The sequence below is a fragment of the Apium graveolens genome, chromosome 6, assembly GCF_009905375.1.
Source record: "Apium graveolens cultivar Ventura chromosome 6, ASM990537v1, whole genome shotgun sequence".
Lineage (NCBI taxonomy): Eukaryota > Viridiplantae > Streptophyta > Magnoliopsida > Apiales > Apiaceae > Apium > Apium graveolens.
In genome coordinates, this window is record NC_133652.1 from 303,982,987 (window position 1) to 303,996,974 (window position 13,988).

Sequence of the window (13,988 nt, forward strand, 5' to 3'; positions counted from 1 at the left end):
CTGTTAGCGCTTGAGAGGAGCTTTTGCGCATTTGATATTTGTTACGTGGGTGCACCCAGAGTTTGATTTGTGATTTGATTTATGGTGACGTTATATATGTCGTACACGTTATCCATCTTGTTACACGCATTAGGTACCCTATGATGTGTGTATTTGTATCTTTTATGATCTCGGTATGAAATATCCTAACCCCTCGTTGTTTCAGTCATACTTGTTTTTAAAATTATTGTTTTATTATAAATTGTGAAATCTTCATTTCTGATTTTTGTTTTATAAATTGTATTCCAAATCCGTACTGGGCGTTTGGCTCATGCCGTATTCTTTTTCTGGCAGATGCTTAGGGGGATCTGGTATTGTGTGATGGAGAACTACCCCAATTCGTTGATCAGGATTTCGGATTTTATCATTAATTAGACTTAATTATTTATTTAGAGAATTCAGAATTTATATTATTGGTTTAAACAGTTTGGAGATTTAATATTATCTTGAAGATTTTAGACTGTTTAATTTTTGTTTAGAAATATATTAGTGCTCTGTTTGCAGGTTTATGGATTACAGGTAATATCTCCTTTTAAAAGAAGGGGGTGTTACACCAGAGAATGCTCTAGCTAGGGCCATCCCGTTCACCCCTGAGCAGTGATCGTCGTGCATGACTAAACCTTACTGATGCACAAAAGGAACAAGAATTCTCTGTGACCGAGATATCGGCCGAAACCGTGGAAATTCTCGACTTCAAAAAAGGAACACCTTTGAGGAGGAATAATTAGGAAGAAGAGTTCAATTAGGTACAAGATATAATACTCGGTTGTAATGGCCAACATCCTCGCCCTCAGGATCATCAACAAGATGAAGACCAACTTTGTGTATGGATGAAGGCATTACACGAGAAACAACGAGAAAAATGTCTGGAGCGAAGGATAGTGTGAAGGGACTCTTCATCTTGAAGGTTTTTTTTAAAGAGCACTCCCCTCCCCAAATACGTCACCTTAACGGAGACGAATATAATCCAGAGATCAGAGCCCTAGGAGTGTGAAGGAGGATCACCTCATCGAAACTAGTCCCGACCTTATGTTGATGGTAAAAGGGATCGTGGTGCTATACAATTGAAGAAATGATCGAGGGCATGACGAAGATAAATAATACGATGATCGACGTGAGAAATATTATTATCTAAAGATAATAATAAAATAGTGTTGTTAAAATATAACTAACAGAACCCCACAAGAATCAAAATTGGCTTGTTGGTTGAAAATTATTCTTTTGGTCAAATGTTCGAATATTTTTTGAAAATATTTACAAAAATATTGCTTGCAATCAAAAGTAACTACTATTTCTATTTTGCGTTTTTCCTAAAAATTAATTGGAGTTGTTTTTTGTTACAATTAAGGTGCCATCTTGTAAAGCACCGTATTATGCGATCTAATATGATTTTATTTATTATATTTTAAAATTGCATTTGTGCCTGATTCCAATCGAAAATATGCTTGCAATATTACAAACTATAATTTTGTAAATATCTTTCATAAAGCGCTATTTTTGTATTTTCTTTTGAAAAATTATATTTTTGCAATATTCTTTTAAAAATTCTGTTTTTTTCCAAAAAAAAAAGCCTTAAATTTTTTTTAAAAAAGGCCCGTACATGATCTTACGTTATTTTAAGCAATTGAACACCTTTCATCCGGATGCTTTTACTCCGAACTTGTTAACCGGAATATAAATCATCATCAACGTCGACGATCTAAAGGAGGGTTTAGAATATAATAATTATTGTTATTATTATTTTTTCTGGGAATTTTAACTTATACTGATTTCAATTTAAGTATTGAGCTATGTATTAAATACTTCGAGTTGATTATAGTAAGTATTGAGCTATGTATTAAATACTTCGAGTTGATTATAATAAAATTTTATGTTTTTCCTCTATTTATCTATAATCTATCTATACTATTATGTTAAAAACGAAACAATAAGAGTTTGGTTGTGGGTGTTCATTCATTACTCAATTCAGAGCCGAATTGACGAGAACAATTAGATTTATTCTTAAAAATTAGTACTCCCTCCGTCCTCCTCAATTCTTCGAAATGAGGCTCAACACGTATTTTAATGCTCTTATTAAATGTAAATGTAGTTACATATTTTTTTAATTTTTTTTTCTTTTAAATAAAAATATGATGTTCAAATTTTAATAAAAAAAAGAAAATTTTAAAAATAAATTACAAAAATATATTTTATAGTTATCTTAAAATGCGTGTCAAGCGTGTGAAAAAAACTGTAAAGAAATGAGAGGGGCGGAGGTAGTATTATTTAAGAGATATAAAATTCGAATCTTGCCATCAATATAGTAAAAAAAATTAGTATTTTTTAAACGGTATAAGATTTGAATCCTGCCAGAAACATGTTAAAATTAGAATTTACAATATATAATGATAAAAATAACCGTTCTAACGGGTTATATACTAGTATAATATTATTCGAGCTAAAGTGGAAGAGAAGCTGTTACCAAATTATCGGACCAGGGTGGTTCAAACCTTAATATTCCATAACGTGGCATGAGTATTAGATCAAAGAGAAAAGCCTTCATTAGCAATCTGTTTTTCATTAGCAAGAGTATACATTTCTTACAGAGCAGGGGAAAAAGTGCAGTATCAGACTAATCTCTGGAATCACTATGCAGATATCCAGTTCAAGAAGCTAACAAAGCAAAAAAAAAAGTGAGCACCAATTCCTCCGAGCAGATCAGTCGTTGGAGCCAAGTCTAGTGTTAATATCTCAGACAAAAACTAGCAGTTGTAATAAGAGAACAGTGTCACAATAACAGTGGTACAAGAGTTGATGTATATTGTTTTGAGAAGCAGTACCGTGACGAACAAGATTATTAGAAAAAACACGCATAAGTCCACTCTCATCAACTCTAGTCTAGTAACAACAGCAGGTGCCAGGTGGTGATGCAATATCCAGAATATCCAGTGAATCAAGCAGCCCTTTCTACAATTAGCAGTGCTTCTAGTTCTTCTCTACGACGTTCCAGATCCTGCAATTGAGGGAGTCTTTTTATATTGAAGGATGAAAGCAGATTAAGAAACCCAAAAAGCTTTATACGAGTAAATGTATAAACTAATGGTATCCAGCCATAATTACAGAAATGACATTGCTGTTTTTTACTTGACCCAACATATATTTTTATAGAAAAATGTTTACCATTGAATAGTGATCACTGATCAACTGATCATACTATTATCTTAATCTAAGATTTCAAAATAGCAAACTTCTGCAAATTCGGATTTCATACAAATAATTTCCAAGGAATATTAAGTGCATCATTGTTCAAAACTACTCAACTCCAAGTTCTTACGATGTGCCTGCTGCTATGTAAACTGAGTACTACACATATAGTACCTTCCAGTGCATTTAAAAAAAAGTACAGAGTAGGCTGTTTCACCAGTTGACATTTAGAGCTAGGTTATTTGGATGAGATTTGACTCAGCTCACTAAGCAGTAAGCACCTCCTAGTTTTAGCCATCTAAACTTCTCAAAGGCACAGAACATGTAATATCATCCATCAAAAAATATATGATTATAAAATGGCGTGCAAAACAAAGTTATCCGTCAGAATGTAAGAGAGAAAGTAAGACGTGAGACTTCATGTCAATGAAGCAAGAGGAATAATTTATTTATTTTTGCTAAATGAAGCAAGAGGAAATTAAGACGAACAAATATATTATTGCGGTTATTATGGGAATCTATTTTGCTTTCTAATTGCTTGATGTATCCACCATTAAGTGCAATAATAAACATTAAGAGCCTGGACATTGAATTTCGGACTCCGTACATCTAGTTAGAAAATAATAACATTATTTACAGCTTACTTCCAGATCCTTTATTGCTTGCTCTGCTGACACTTCCTTTTTCTGGCGAGCACGTTTTAGATGTCCAATGCAGAGGACTCCCTGAAATTTGAATAAAATGAACTGGACTTCCACAAGAATCACATTCCCAAATATTTTCAATCCGAACGTCATGGGTAACTTTAAAACTAGATCACAAAACAAAGAATGTCTAAGAACATTCAATTAAAGATGAATCCTCGTGGTCCAAAACATACTGATGTACATTAGGATGGGAACGTTTTTGAGCTTACTGATACAACATAAACTACACCACAAGCAAGGAGCATGTAGCTAGCTACATTCTGGAGAAGAAGAAGGTCCTTCCTCTTGGTGGAAGTCTCAGGATATGCTCTAGTCATCACAGCAACACTGAAATGATATACTTGAGAAATCAAATTCAACAATTCAAGTTTGATAGGTGTCTGTGAAGAAGACCGAGTGAGCAAGTAATTTCGGATAAAAATAGAAGCTGTTCACTGTGTTCATATCATATATAGATAGCTCCATAAACAAAAAAAACTATAAAGATACATATTTTAAGGTTATTTAATCTTGGCATGACTAGATCCTATCCTTTTGAGCATGTAGCAAACTCAAACCCAATCATAACTAAATATACATTGCAGACATATCATATTACAGCTGAACTGTCCAGCCTAAGCTTTCAATCATATTCATCAAAATTTGTTAAATAGAACCGCACCCCATTAAAATGTTATTTAAATGTCTACAAAAGTTACTCCAAAGCAACTGAAATTGGTCACTTACTCAGCCCCCCTAGGCCAGACAGAGAACAATAGCTGAAGACTAGACACAGTGGCTCTTTAGACTGGATTCCAGATTAGTAGTAGAAGAATTACGCCTTCAGTAAAGTGCAATTTATATAAGTACAATGTCAGGAGCCTACTTTTGCTATAGCAATAACACAAGATGGGAAACTAATACTTTAGCAGAGTTTTTTAAGGCTGTAATATGATCCGGGCAGCTCGCGAGCTCACCCGGCTCGAAATCGTGTTACTGGGTTCGGCTCAGATCGTTTAGTTAAACGAGCTTGAGTCCGGGTAGAGGTTTCGGCTCGTTTAATTAAACGAGTCGGGAAACGAGCTGGCTCGACTTGACTCGTGAAATTAAACGAGCCCAATTTAGGTGGCGTTTTAGGCTCGATATAGCCGGCTCGTTTAAACCGACTCATTTAGCTAAACGAGCCGGCTCAACTCGACTCGTGAAAATTAACGAGTCGAGTTCGGGCAGAGGTTTAGGCTCGTTTAACTAAATGAGTCGGCTCGGCTCGGCTCAACTCAACTAAACCCGGCTCGAATTACACCCGGCTCGAAACTCGGCTCGCCCGAACCGGATTACACCCCTAGAGTTTTTTGATGTCTATCGGTCTTGTGCACCATAAAATTAGACCTTACATGCTATAACTTATAAAGCTTATACGTACGACCCAAGTGTGCTTATCTAGAAATTGGAGATTGCCTTACATAAATTGAGTCGACCTTTTACTTTTGCAATCACTGGTTTATAATTAGCATCTTGTATATAAAGTTCTGAGCCTAATCTACAAAACAAGAACCAACTCCTACTTCCCTCCCCCCTCCATGTACCTCTCTTGACTATAATATCCATCGTTAAGTCTAATGCCTTTTCCGTTAAAGAATATGTTACTGAGGGGAAAATACAAGTGTCAAGTGTCAGTAAACCAGTTAAAATAGCGAATTCGAGTCATACAAAAGAACTGGTTCATAGATATCAGATTTATCTAAAGTTTGAACATACAATATCTGCAGCATACCCCTGCCAACCCAATATTCCAAAACCTGCACCAGCAAAGTAAAACCTACAATAAGATTTGATCAATCTAAATATCATTTATGTATTTTAATCAAATAAGATGTCAAACAACATAATTACATAATGTGCCCGAACGTGTCCTTCCAAATTTCTAATCTAATACCACAGCAACAAGCACGCTAATCCAAAATTACTCGATCAAACCAAATGGATAAATTACAACCATTCATTATTAGAATTTAACATCCACAATAGCTAGTTATCGAGTGAAGTTACATTTATATAAATGAAAGCATAATAACCAAGCTTAACTAACTAATTAATTACCTTAGAAAACCTCATAATCAAATCCCATTCTGTCTCGGCAACAACTACAAATATAGCAATCGCAACCGCGTAACACCGGAATATTCCATCAAATAGCTACAATTAACACAAATGCTCACATTAATTGTCACAAAAACATAAACTCATATCACATTACACACACACAAAACATGAATTTCTCCGCATTCGATTATTTCATACAGTTAAAGTATACACACACATTACAAATAAGCAAATAGAGAGAGGGGGAGAGTAGAGACAGGGGAGAGAGATAGAGAGAGGAAGAGAGAGAGAGGGGAGAGAGATAGAGAGAGGGGAGAAAGGGGAGAGAGGGGAGAGAGATGGAGAGAGGAGAGAGAGAGAGACGGGAGAGAGAGTGGAGAGAAGAGAGAGAGAGAGAGAGAGAGAGAGAGTAGAGAGAGGGGAGAGAGATAGAGAGTGGAGAGAGAGACAGAGAACGAGAGATAGGGGAGAGAGATGGATAATTACATCATAACCATTTTTAAAAGATCGGATTGCGGAGAGAACATTAACAACAATGCAAAGAACAGAAGCAACACAAGTAAAAAAGCTGAAGCAACGACAAGTAATCAAAAACGGGTCGGGTCGGGTCCGAACTCTCGATCCATTTGTTGAAGAAGAACCACCACTACCAGTGTTCGGATTCAACTGCTGCGAGCTCTCGCCTTCAGCTGTAGACATTTCCAGAAGTTTCTAGAACAAAATGATTGTTTCACATCAAACCCTCGATTTACAATACATACACACAAATTATGTATCTATTTTATTCTTAGCGGAGCGAGTGAGGCCTCTAAGATTCTTCATCGAAAATGTAAAATCCGTTGGAGACCGGTAAGTGTCCGTTATGGACTTGTGATAAACAGACACCTCCCGGTATTTTGATTTTATAATCAGATTTTTTGTTTTTCATTTACTAATTAGGCTTTACATATTTTTAAAGTCACAACTCGAGTTTACAAAATGGACTCGAATCCTGAAAATCGAATCAAAATTTATAGAACTGAGATTCAATCCGAGATTCGAATCATATGATTCAATAATTATTCAAAAACATATTTAAACTAATTCGAAAATTACTTGAATCGAAAATTTAAATGAAAATGATCCAAAATACTGGATCTGATTATAAATTGGAACCGATGAAAATCGAATAATATATTATCTGAACCGAATATGACCCGAATTAAGTAAAATTCCTACTTTAAACATTTTTATGTTTATGATAACATAATTATTTAATCATATTTTTCTGTAAAAGTACATTATATAATATTAAAAATACTAAATTTATTAAAATTATATTTTTTTAAGTCTCACAAGTTAGAAAAATTAAATAAGCTTTGATCCGAAAATATCCGAACCGAAATTTGTGCGATCTTAATATAAATTTCATTCGATTTTAATCTGAATTAGACCCGAACCGAATCACACCCGATCCGAATGGTCTCCAAATATATCATAATCCGAAAGAGCATCTGATCCTAAATTCATCCGATTCGGAACCGAACCGATTATCCGAATTTCCAGGTCTAGTTACAACTATCTAATAGATAGATAAAGCGTTCCCGAAATCGTTTTCAAATGCCGAGTTATCATACCGTTATTGGTTGTTTTCTCGTAAATGTAATGAATTCCTCGTATATTAATTTGAGTTTTCCGAATGAAATAATGTCACGTATTATTTGAGAATATTTTTAAATTTATTTTGGGACATATAGTATTGCTCTATTGGATATGTGAATATGTAGCATTGCTCTTGGATGACAAAAACTTAGCCTTATCTTATATTTTTTTTGTTTTAATATTGTTGAAATTTAAAAACATTGTTTAATCAATTTTCATTTGTTAAATCTCAAAAATTACTCTTTGTTTGACATTTAACAAATTTTTGGTTGTCAAACTCTTTAACCCAACTCCGAATTTAAACTCGACAATGTTAGAAGTATTATCGATTCATTAATCACATCGGAACTAGAACTCACAATTCGTTCGTGTCGTGTCATGTAATTTCATGTCGTGTACTTTTTCGTGTCATGTACTCAAAAGCCAAACACAAAACCGACCCATTCAGGGTTCAGGGTTCATATACCTCTGTTTCGTGTTGTTCTCGTTTCGTGTAAAATTGAATATTAATATTTAATATAATTAAATAAATATATAAATGTAAATTGAATTTTTAGGTAAAATATATACGAAATTATATGAAATATATACATTCACATCATTTATATTTACAACATTATAAAGCTATGCATTATTTTTAAAGTATTCATTATAATTATACATATTTATATTTACATTTATTTAATTTAGATGTTAATATTTATAATAATTATTAATATTTAATTAAAATATATCTATTTCGTGTATTTCGTGTCGTGTCGTGTACCCAAAGGGTAAACACAAAACTGACACAATATCTCGGTCGTGTATCTCGTGTCGTGTACCTTTTCGTGTCGTGTACTGAAAATACAAATACAAATACTAAATTTTAGTGTCGTGTTCGTGTGTTTTCGTGTCGTGTTAAAAATTGCCAGGTTTAATCGGAACACCACAATTTTCAAAGAATTAAATTATTAATCACATCAAACTTCAAATCCCATCAGCAAATCTATGCCTTGGAAATGTTTACATTGTCAATTCAGTAAATGGATGAATTTTTGATTGACTGGGTGTTACATAGCTGCAAGTTCAAGCAATGATGATAAGCCAGCCATATTGACACTTACAATTTTTGGTTACAATCAGGAAGGATGCAAAATAAATAGTGTCCTTCAACCAAAGCATTTTCTGGTTCATGGTTCAGTTGTTTAACGAGAAAGCACGCAAACAGATCATGTCGCATTTCAAATACCTTAACCATTTAGAAGGGTCGCCATTGACAGTGGTGTTGTACTGCTGTTGTACTCATCCATCATTGCAACTCGTTATCGTAATTGACAGTGGTGTTGTGCTACGGTTGTACTCGTCCATCATTGCAACACGTTATCGTAATTGACTGGTGTTGTACTGCTATTGTACTCGTCCATCATTGCAACTAGTTATCGTACATTAGATAGATCCCAAAAATACCTGCATTTCCTGATGTTAACTCAATACTATCATCACCATCACTGACTGTGAATGTGGCTTTTGGTACTATTTTTAGCTGTGCTTCATGGGTAAAATTTTGAAAAATGCCACTCAATATAATATATGTAGTTGTATTCTTGACAGAATATATGATTCTGTAAAAATTAGCATACCCCAAGTGTTTAAAGCAAAGAAGTGTAGCCAAGAAACTTAATACAATAGTAATATCAAGATTGAAAAGTAAACTTACTGAATTGTAAACTGAAGAATCAGAGCGGCAAGTACATCCGGCTTCTTGTAACAAACTTAAGTTTTACTCTCCTGCCTCTCATGTGCATCATAAGAACCATGTGCTACTTGCTTATTGCTCTCAACACCCTCCCTCAAACTAGGCATCATGTTGATCATGCCAAGTTTGGAAAGCAGCTCATTAAAATGACCAGATGGAAGGATTTTAGTAAATACATCTGCTACCTGCAACTCAATAGGCAAATATGAGATTTGTAGCAGTTCTTCCATTACCTTATCTCTTGTAAAGTGTATATCTATTTCAATATGCTTGGTCCTTTCATGATGTACAGGATTTTTAGCTATATGAATAGCACTTTGATTGTCACATAGAAGAGTGACTGGTTTTAATCCTTTTATTCCCAATTCTTCTAATAATCTCACCATCCATGTTACTTCTGCTGCAGTTGCAGACATTGCTCTGTACTGTGCTTCTGATGAACTCTTTGAAACAACACTCTGTTTCTTAGATTTCCAACTTATTGGTGATTTCCCTAGCATTATAACATATCCAGAAATTGACCTTCTTGTGTCCAAGCAAGCACCCCAATCTGAGTCTGAATATGCTTGTAATACCAATTGATCACTTCCTTTCAGTAAAACTCCTTGTCCAGCGGTTGAGACCACATACTTAATAACATGCATTAAAGCCTTATAATGTGAAGTCATGGGCTGTTGTAGATACTGACTTAAATGCTGAACAGTGTAAGCCAAATCAGGTCTGGTGTGAGTTAGAAAATTAAGTTTTCCAACTAAACACCTATAGAGAGTAGGATTCTCAAATATCTCTCCTTCAGATGCTTCTAATTTGAGATTAATAGGAAGTGGAGTAACTACAGACTTGCAGTTCTTTATTCCAGTTTCAGCCAATAACTCTTTGGTAAACTTCTTCTGAGTTAAAGAAATCCCAAAATCAGAATACCCAACTTCTATTCCAAGAAAGTAGCTGAGTCTTCCCAGATATTTAATGCTAAAGACATCATCCAAATGTTGTTTGAGTTCCTTAATAGCATCAAGTTTTCTCCTGTCAAAATTATATTGTTAGATATATTTGATAATGTCATGGCTAATATAATTTATGTTTAGATTTCAGATCTTACTTAACAGGACAAATCAGTACTTAACCGTTGATCAGTACTTATACTGGAAGTCAGGACTTAAGGATATCAGTACTTATATTATCAGGAGATAATCATCAGAAGTTAGATATCAGAACTTAAGTGCTGAAGGATGATCAGATAAGGACAGTAGCTGATTAAAGGAAAGAAGATCAAGATAAACATAAGAAGAGATATGCATGAAGAAGGAGTTCCGTGAAGAATGGAATACTTGGAAGAAAAGATATCTGATTGATATATTTTAGGAAGCAAAATTATATTCCATATCAATTAGCGATTATCTTGTAACTGTGTAGTATATAAACTCAGACATACGGTTTACACTATAAGTATTATCATATTCGAGAAGATTATTCATTGTAACCCTAGCAGCTCTCGTGATATTTGTTCATCACTGAGAGGTAACAGTTCCATACTGTAACAGAGTTTATTGTTTCAATAAAGTTTGTTTTCTGTTACTTAAGATATTAAAGTTCGATTTGATTGTATTATACATTGTATTCACCCCCTCTACAGTGTGTGTGACCTAACATATATCATCTACATAAACAGCCACCACTGTTATAAGACCTTTATCATGCCTCAAGAATAAGGAATAATCATTCTTAGACTGTTGATAACCCTTATGCTGCAATTCCCCCACTAACTTGGCAAACCATTGCCTGGAAGCCTGTTTTAAGCCATAGATGGATTTGACAAGTTTGCAGACCTTTGAGAGAGGATTAGGCAAGCATTCAGGAACATGCATATAGACTTCTTCACATAGATCCCCATGCAGGAAAGCATTATTGACGTCCAACTGATGTAAAGTCAATTGTCGATGAGCAGCCACTGCAATCAAACACCGAATAGTAGCCATTTTGACAACAGGGGAAAATGTCTCAAGATAATCAATCCCCCACTTCTGATTATATCCTTTAGCCACTAACCGTGCTTTAAATCTCTCAACATTACCATCAGCCTTGAATTTAACCTTGTAGACCCATTTACAACCAATAGGCTTTTTACCAGGAGGTAAATCAACCAAAATCCAGGTGTAATTTTTATGTAAAGCAGTTAATTCTTTGTCCATGGCTTCCACCTACCTTGGATCTTGGGCTGCTTCTAAATAACTAGTTGGTTCTACCAAATTATGGAATGGAGAAACTGATAAAGAACCAGAAGCAGCAAAAGAAACTAGATTGCACCAATGAGTGAGAAAAATAGGACTACTGGTACTAGCACCACAAACATAATCACTTAAATGAATAGGTACTTTGGAAGTTCTTGTGCTTCTTCTAAGTGTATTATGTTGTGTGTCAAAATCAGTAGAACTATTAGAATCAAAATTTTAATGTGTGGAATCAGTATCAAAATGATAAGAATAGTGGTTTGTGGAAAAAATACTAGGAATCTCATCATAAGTAAAAGGTGTGTGGTTAGAAGAACTAGGTAAAAAGAAGGGAGAGGGATGTGTATTGTGATGAACATGAAAAGGAAAGTATTGCTCATGAAAAGTCACATCTCTCGAAACAGAAATGTGTAAGGTATCAACATTAAGTACCTTATAGCCCTTGATGCCCACAGGATATCCAATGAAAACATGAGTTGCAGCCCTTGTATCAAACTTAGTTCTTTGATGTTGTTGTGTGGAAACATAGCATAAGCACCCACAAACCTTGAAGTTCGAAATATCAGGAGCAGATTCAAAGAGTCTCTGGTAAGGACTAACATTATTAAGAATTGAGAGAGGCATTCTGTTTATCAAGTAGACTGCAGTAAGAATGCACTCTCCCCAAAACTGAATTGGCAATTTGGATTAGAAAAACAAAGCTCTTGCTGTCTCCAAAATGTGCATGTGCTTCCTTTCAACAATTCCATTTTGTTGAGGAGTATGTGCACATGACTTCTGATGCAGAATTCATTTGTCCAGATAGAACTTAGTAAGTTCTTTTCCACAAAATTCAGCAGCATTATCACTTCTGATGCCTTGAACTGATGTATGAAATTGATTTATCACATAAGCAACAAATCTTTGAATAACTTGGATTGCTTCATTTTTGTGAGTCATCAGAAATACCCATGTCATCCTTGTATAGTCATCAACTATTGTCAGGAAAAATTGATGTCCATTGTGTGTACCATCTTTGTAAGGACCCGAAGTGTCTACATTTATCAGTTGAAAAGAATGATGTGTTTTGATATTGCTCACAGGAAAGGACTCCCTTGTCTTTTTAGCTAAAGGACATATTTGGCAGATTTCATTTAATGTGCAAGAGCTAGATTTGTCAAACTCTGAAAGACCTGTATGAAGCAACTTATTCACTGGCATGTGTCCAAACCTAAGATGCCATAGTTTTGTTTGGACCACATGTTTACTATTAGCTGAAGTACAAGCCAAAAAATAATTTGTAACTGGACCATTATGGAGGTGAAGAGAACCTCCTTTTTCTACCCTACTTTCTTGAGATGCAGCCTCATTATCCAAGTAGTACAAACCATCCTCCAGATTACCAAGATGCAGTGCCCTCATTGAAGGGCCCTGAAGAAAGCAACCACTACTATTAAACACTACACTGCACTGTACATCCTGGCAGAGTTTAGGTATAGATATCAAATGAAACTTAAAATCTGGTACATACAGGACATCCTTTAAGACAATTTGATCATTGATGATTACAGTACCAGTATAACCAATTTCTACTTGTTTGCCATTTGGAATTGTAATATGAATATTATGGTCATCCAATGTCTTAATATCAGTAAACATAGACAAATCATAACACATATAATCTGTTGCTCCGCTATCCACTATCCAATTAATACCAAAAGAAGAGATAAGACAAAATTTACCTGCAACATTGGCAAATTTGTGTCCTGAACTCTCAGTAGAACCAATATGAGCTGCATTTTCTTCCTTTGTGTCCTTGTTTAGTAATTTCAAAATTTGTTGATATTGTGCCGTTGTGAATCCCCCAATATGATCATCTTCACTATCATTCCTGACATAATTATCTTCTGTATCATCTTCATATTGAACCATTGCTGCCTGTCTTCTATTAGATTTAAAATGATGAGAAAATCCATGAAACTTATAACATCTTTGTATTGTGTGTCCAGACATTTTACAGTGTTCACAAAAATATGTACTTGTCCTGTTTCTTGAGTCAATGTTTCCAAAATTTGACCTACTAGACATAAATTGTGAAGATCTGAATTTGTTATCTGAAAAACCTCTTCTATTAGCAGCGAAATCCATTGAATCTTCAGTTATAGAACTTTGATACAACTTTTTATGTTTCTCTTCTTGTAAAACCAATCTATAAGCCTGTGAAATAGCTGGAAGTGGATTCATTACCAGTATATTTCCTCTTATAAACTCATATCCTTCATTCAGCTTCATCAAAAAATCAACTAATCTTCTATCTTCTTGAGATTTCACCAGCTTTTATGTGATTTGACAAGAGCAATTAACACAAACACAGGATGAAAGAGGATCTAC

General features: G+C 34.6%; 1 protein-coding gene across 1 annotated transcript; it reads right to left on the reverse strand.

Annotated features, from left to right (window-relative positions):
* Nucleotides 1-2,556: 2,556 nt before the first annotated feature.
* LOC141668650 (uncharacterized) lies at nucleotides 2,557-6,893 on the reverse strand. The gene is made up of 6 exons (XM_074475615.1): nucleotides 6,498-6,893; nucleotides 6,009-6,104; nucleotides 5,667-5,707; nucleotides 4,139-4,256; nucleotides 3,867-3,947; nucleotides 2,557-3,031 (listed from the first exon to the last, which is right to left on the reverse strand). The coding sequence occupies exons 1-6, from the start codon at nucleotides 6,708-6,710 to the stop codon at nucleotides 2,972-2,974; spliced, it is 609 nt and encodes a 202-aa protein (XP_074331716.1). The 5' UTR covers nucleotides 6,711-6,893; the 3' UTR covers nucleotides 2,557-2,971.
* Between the last annotated feature and the right edge of the window lie 7,095 nt (nucleotides 6,894-13,988).

Bases quoted from the DNA above. Each gene is read 5' to 3' on its own strand.
- LOC141668650 (XM_074475615.1), bottom strand. From the start codon at position 6,710: ATGTCTACAGCTGAAGGCGAGAGCTCGCAGCAGTTGAATCCGAACACT. The intron at 6,105-6,497 runs GTAATTATCCAT...TGTTAATTGTAG, and splicing joins CTTTTAAAAATGGTTATGAT to CTATTTGATGGAATATTCCG. The intron at 5,708-6,008 runs GTAATTAATTAG...TTGCTGGTGCAG, and splicing joins TGATTATGAGGTTTTCTAAG to GTTTTGGAATATTGGGTTGG.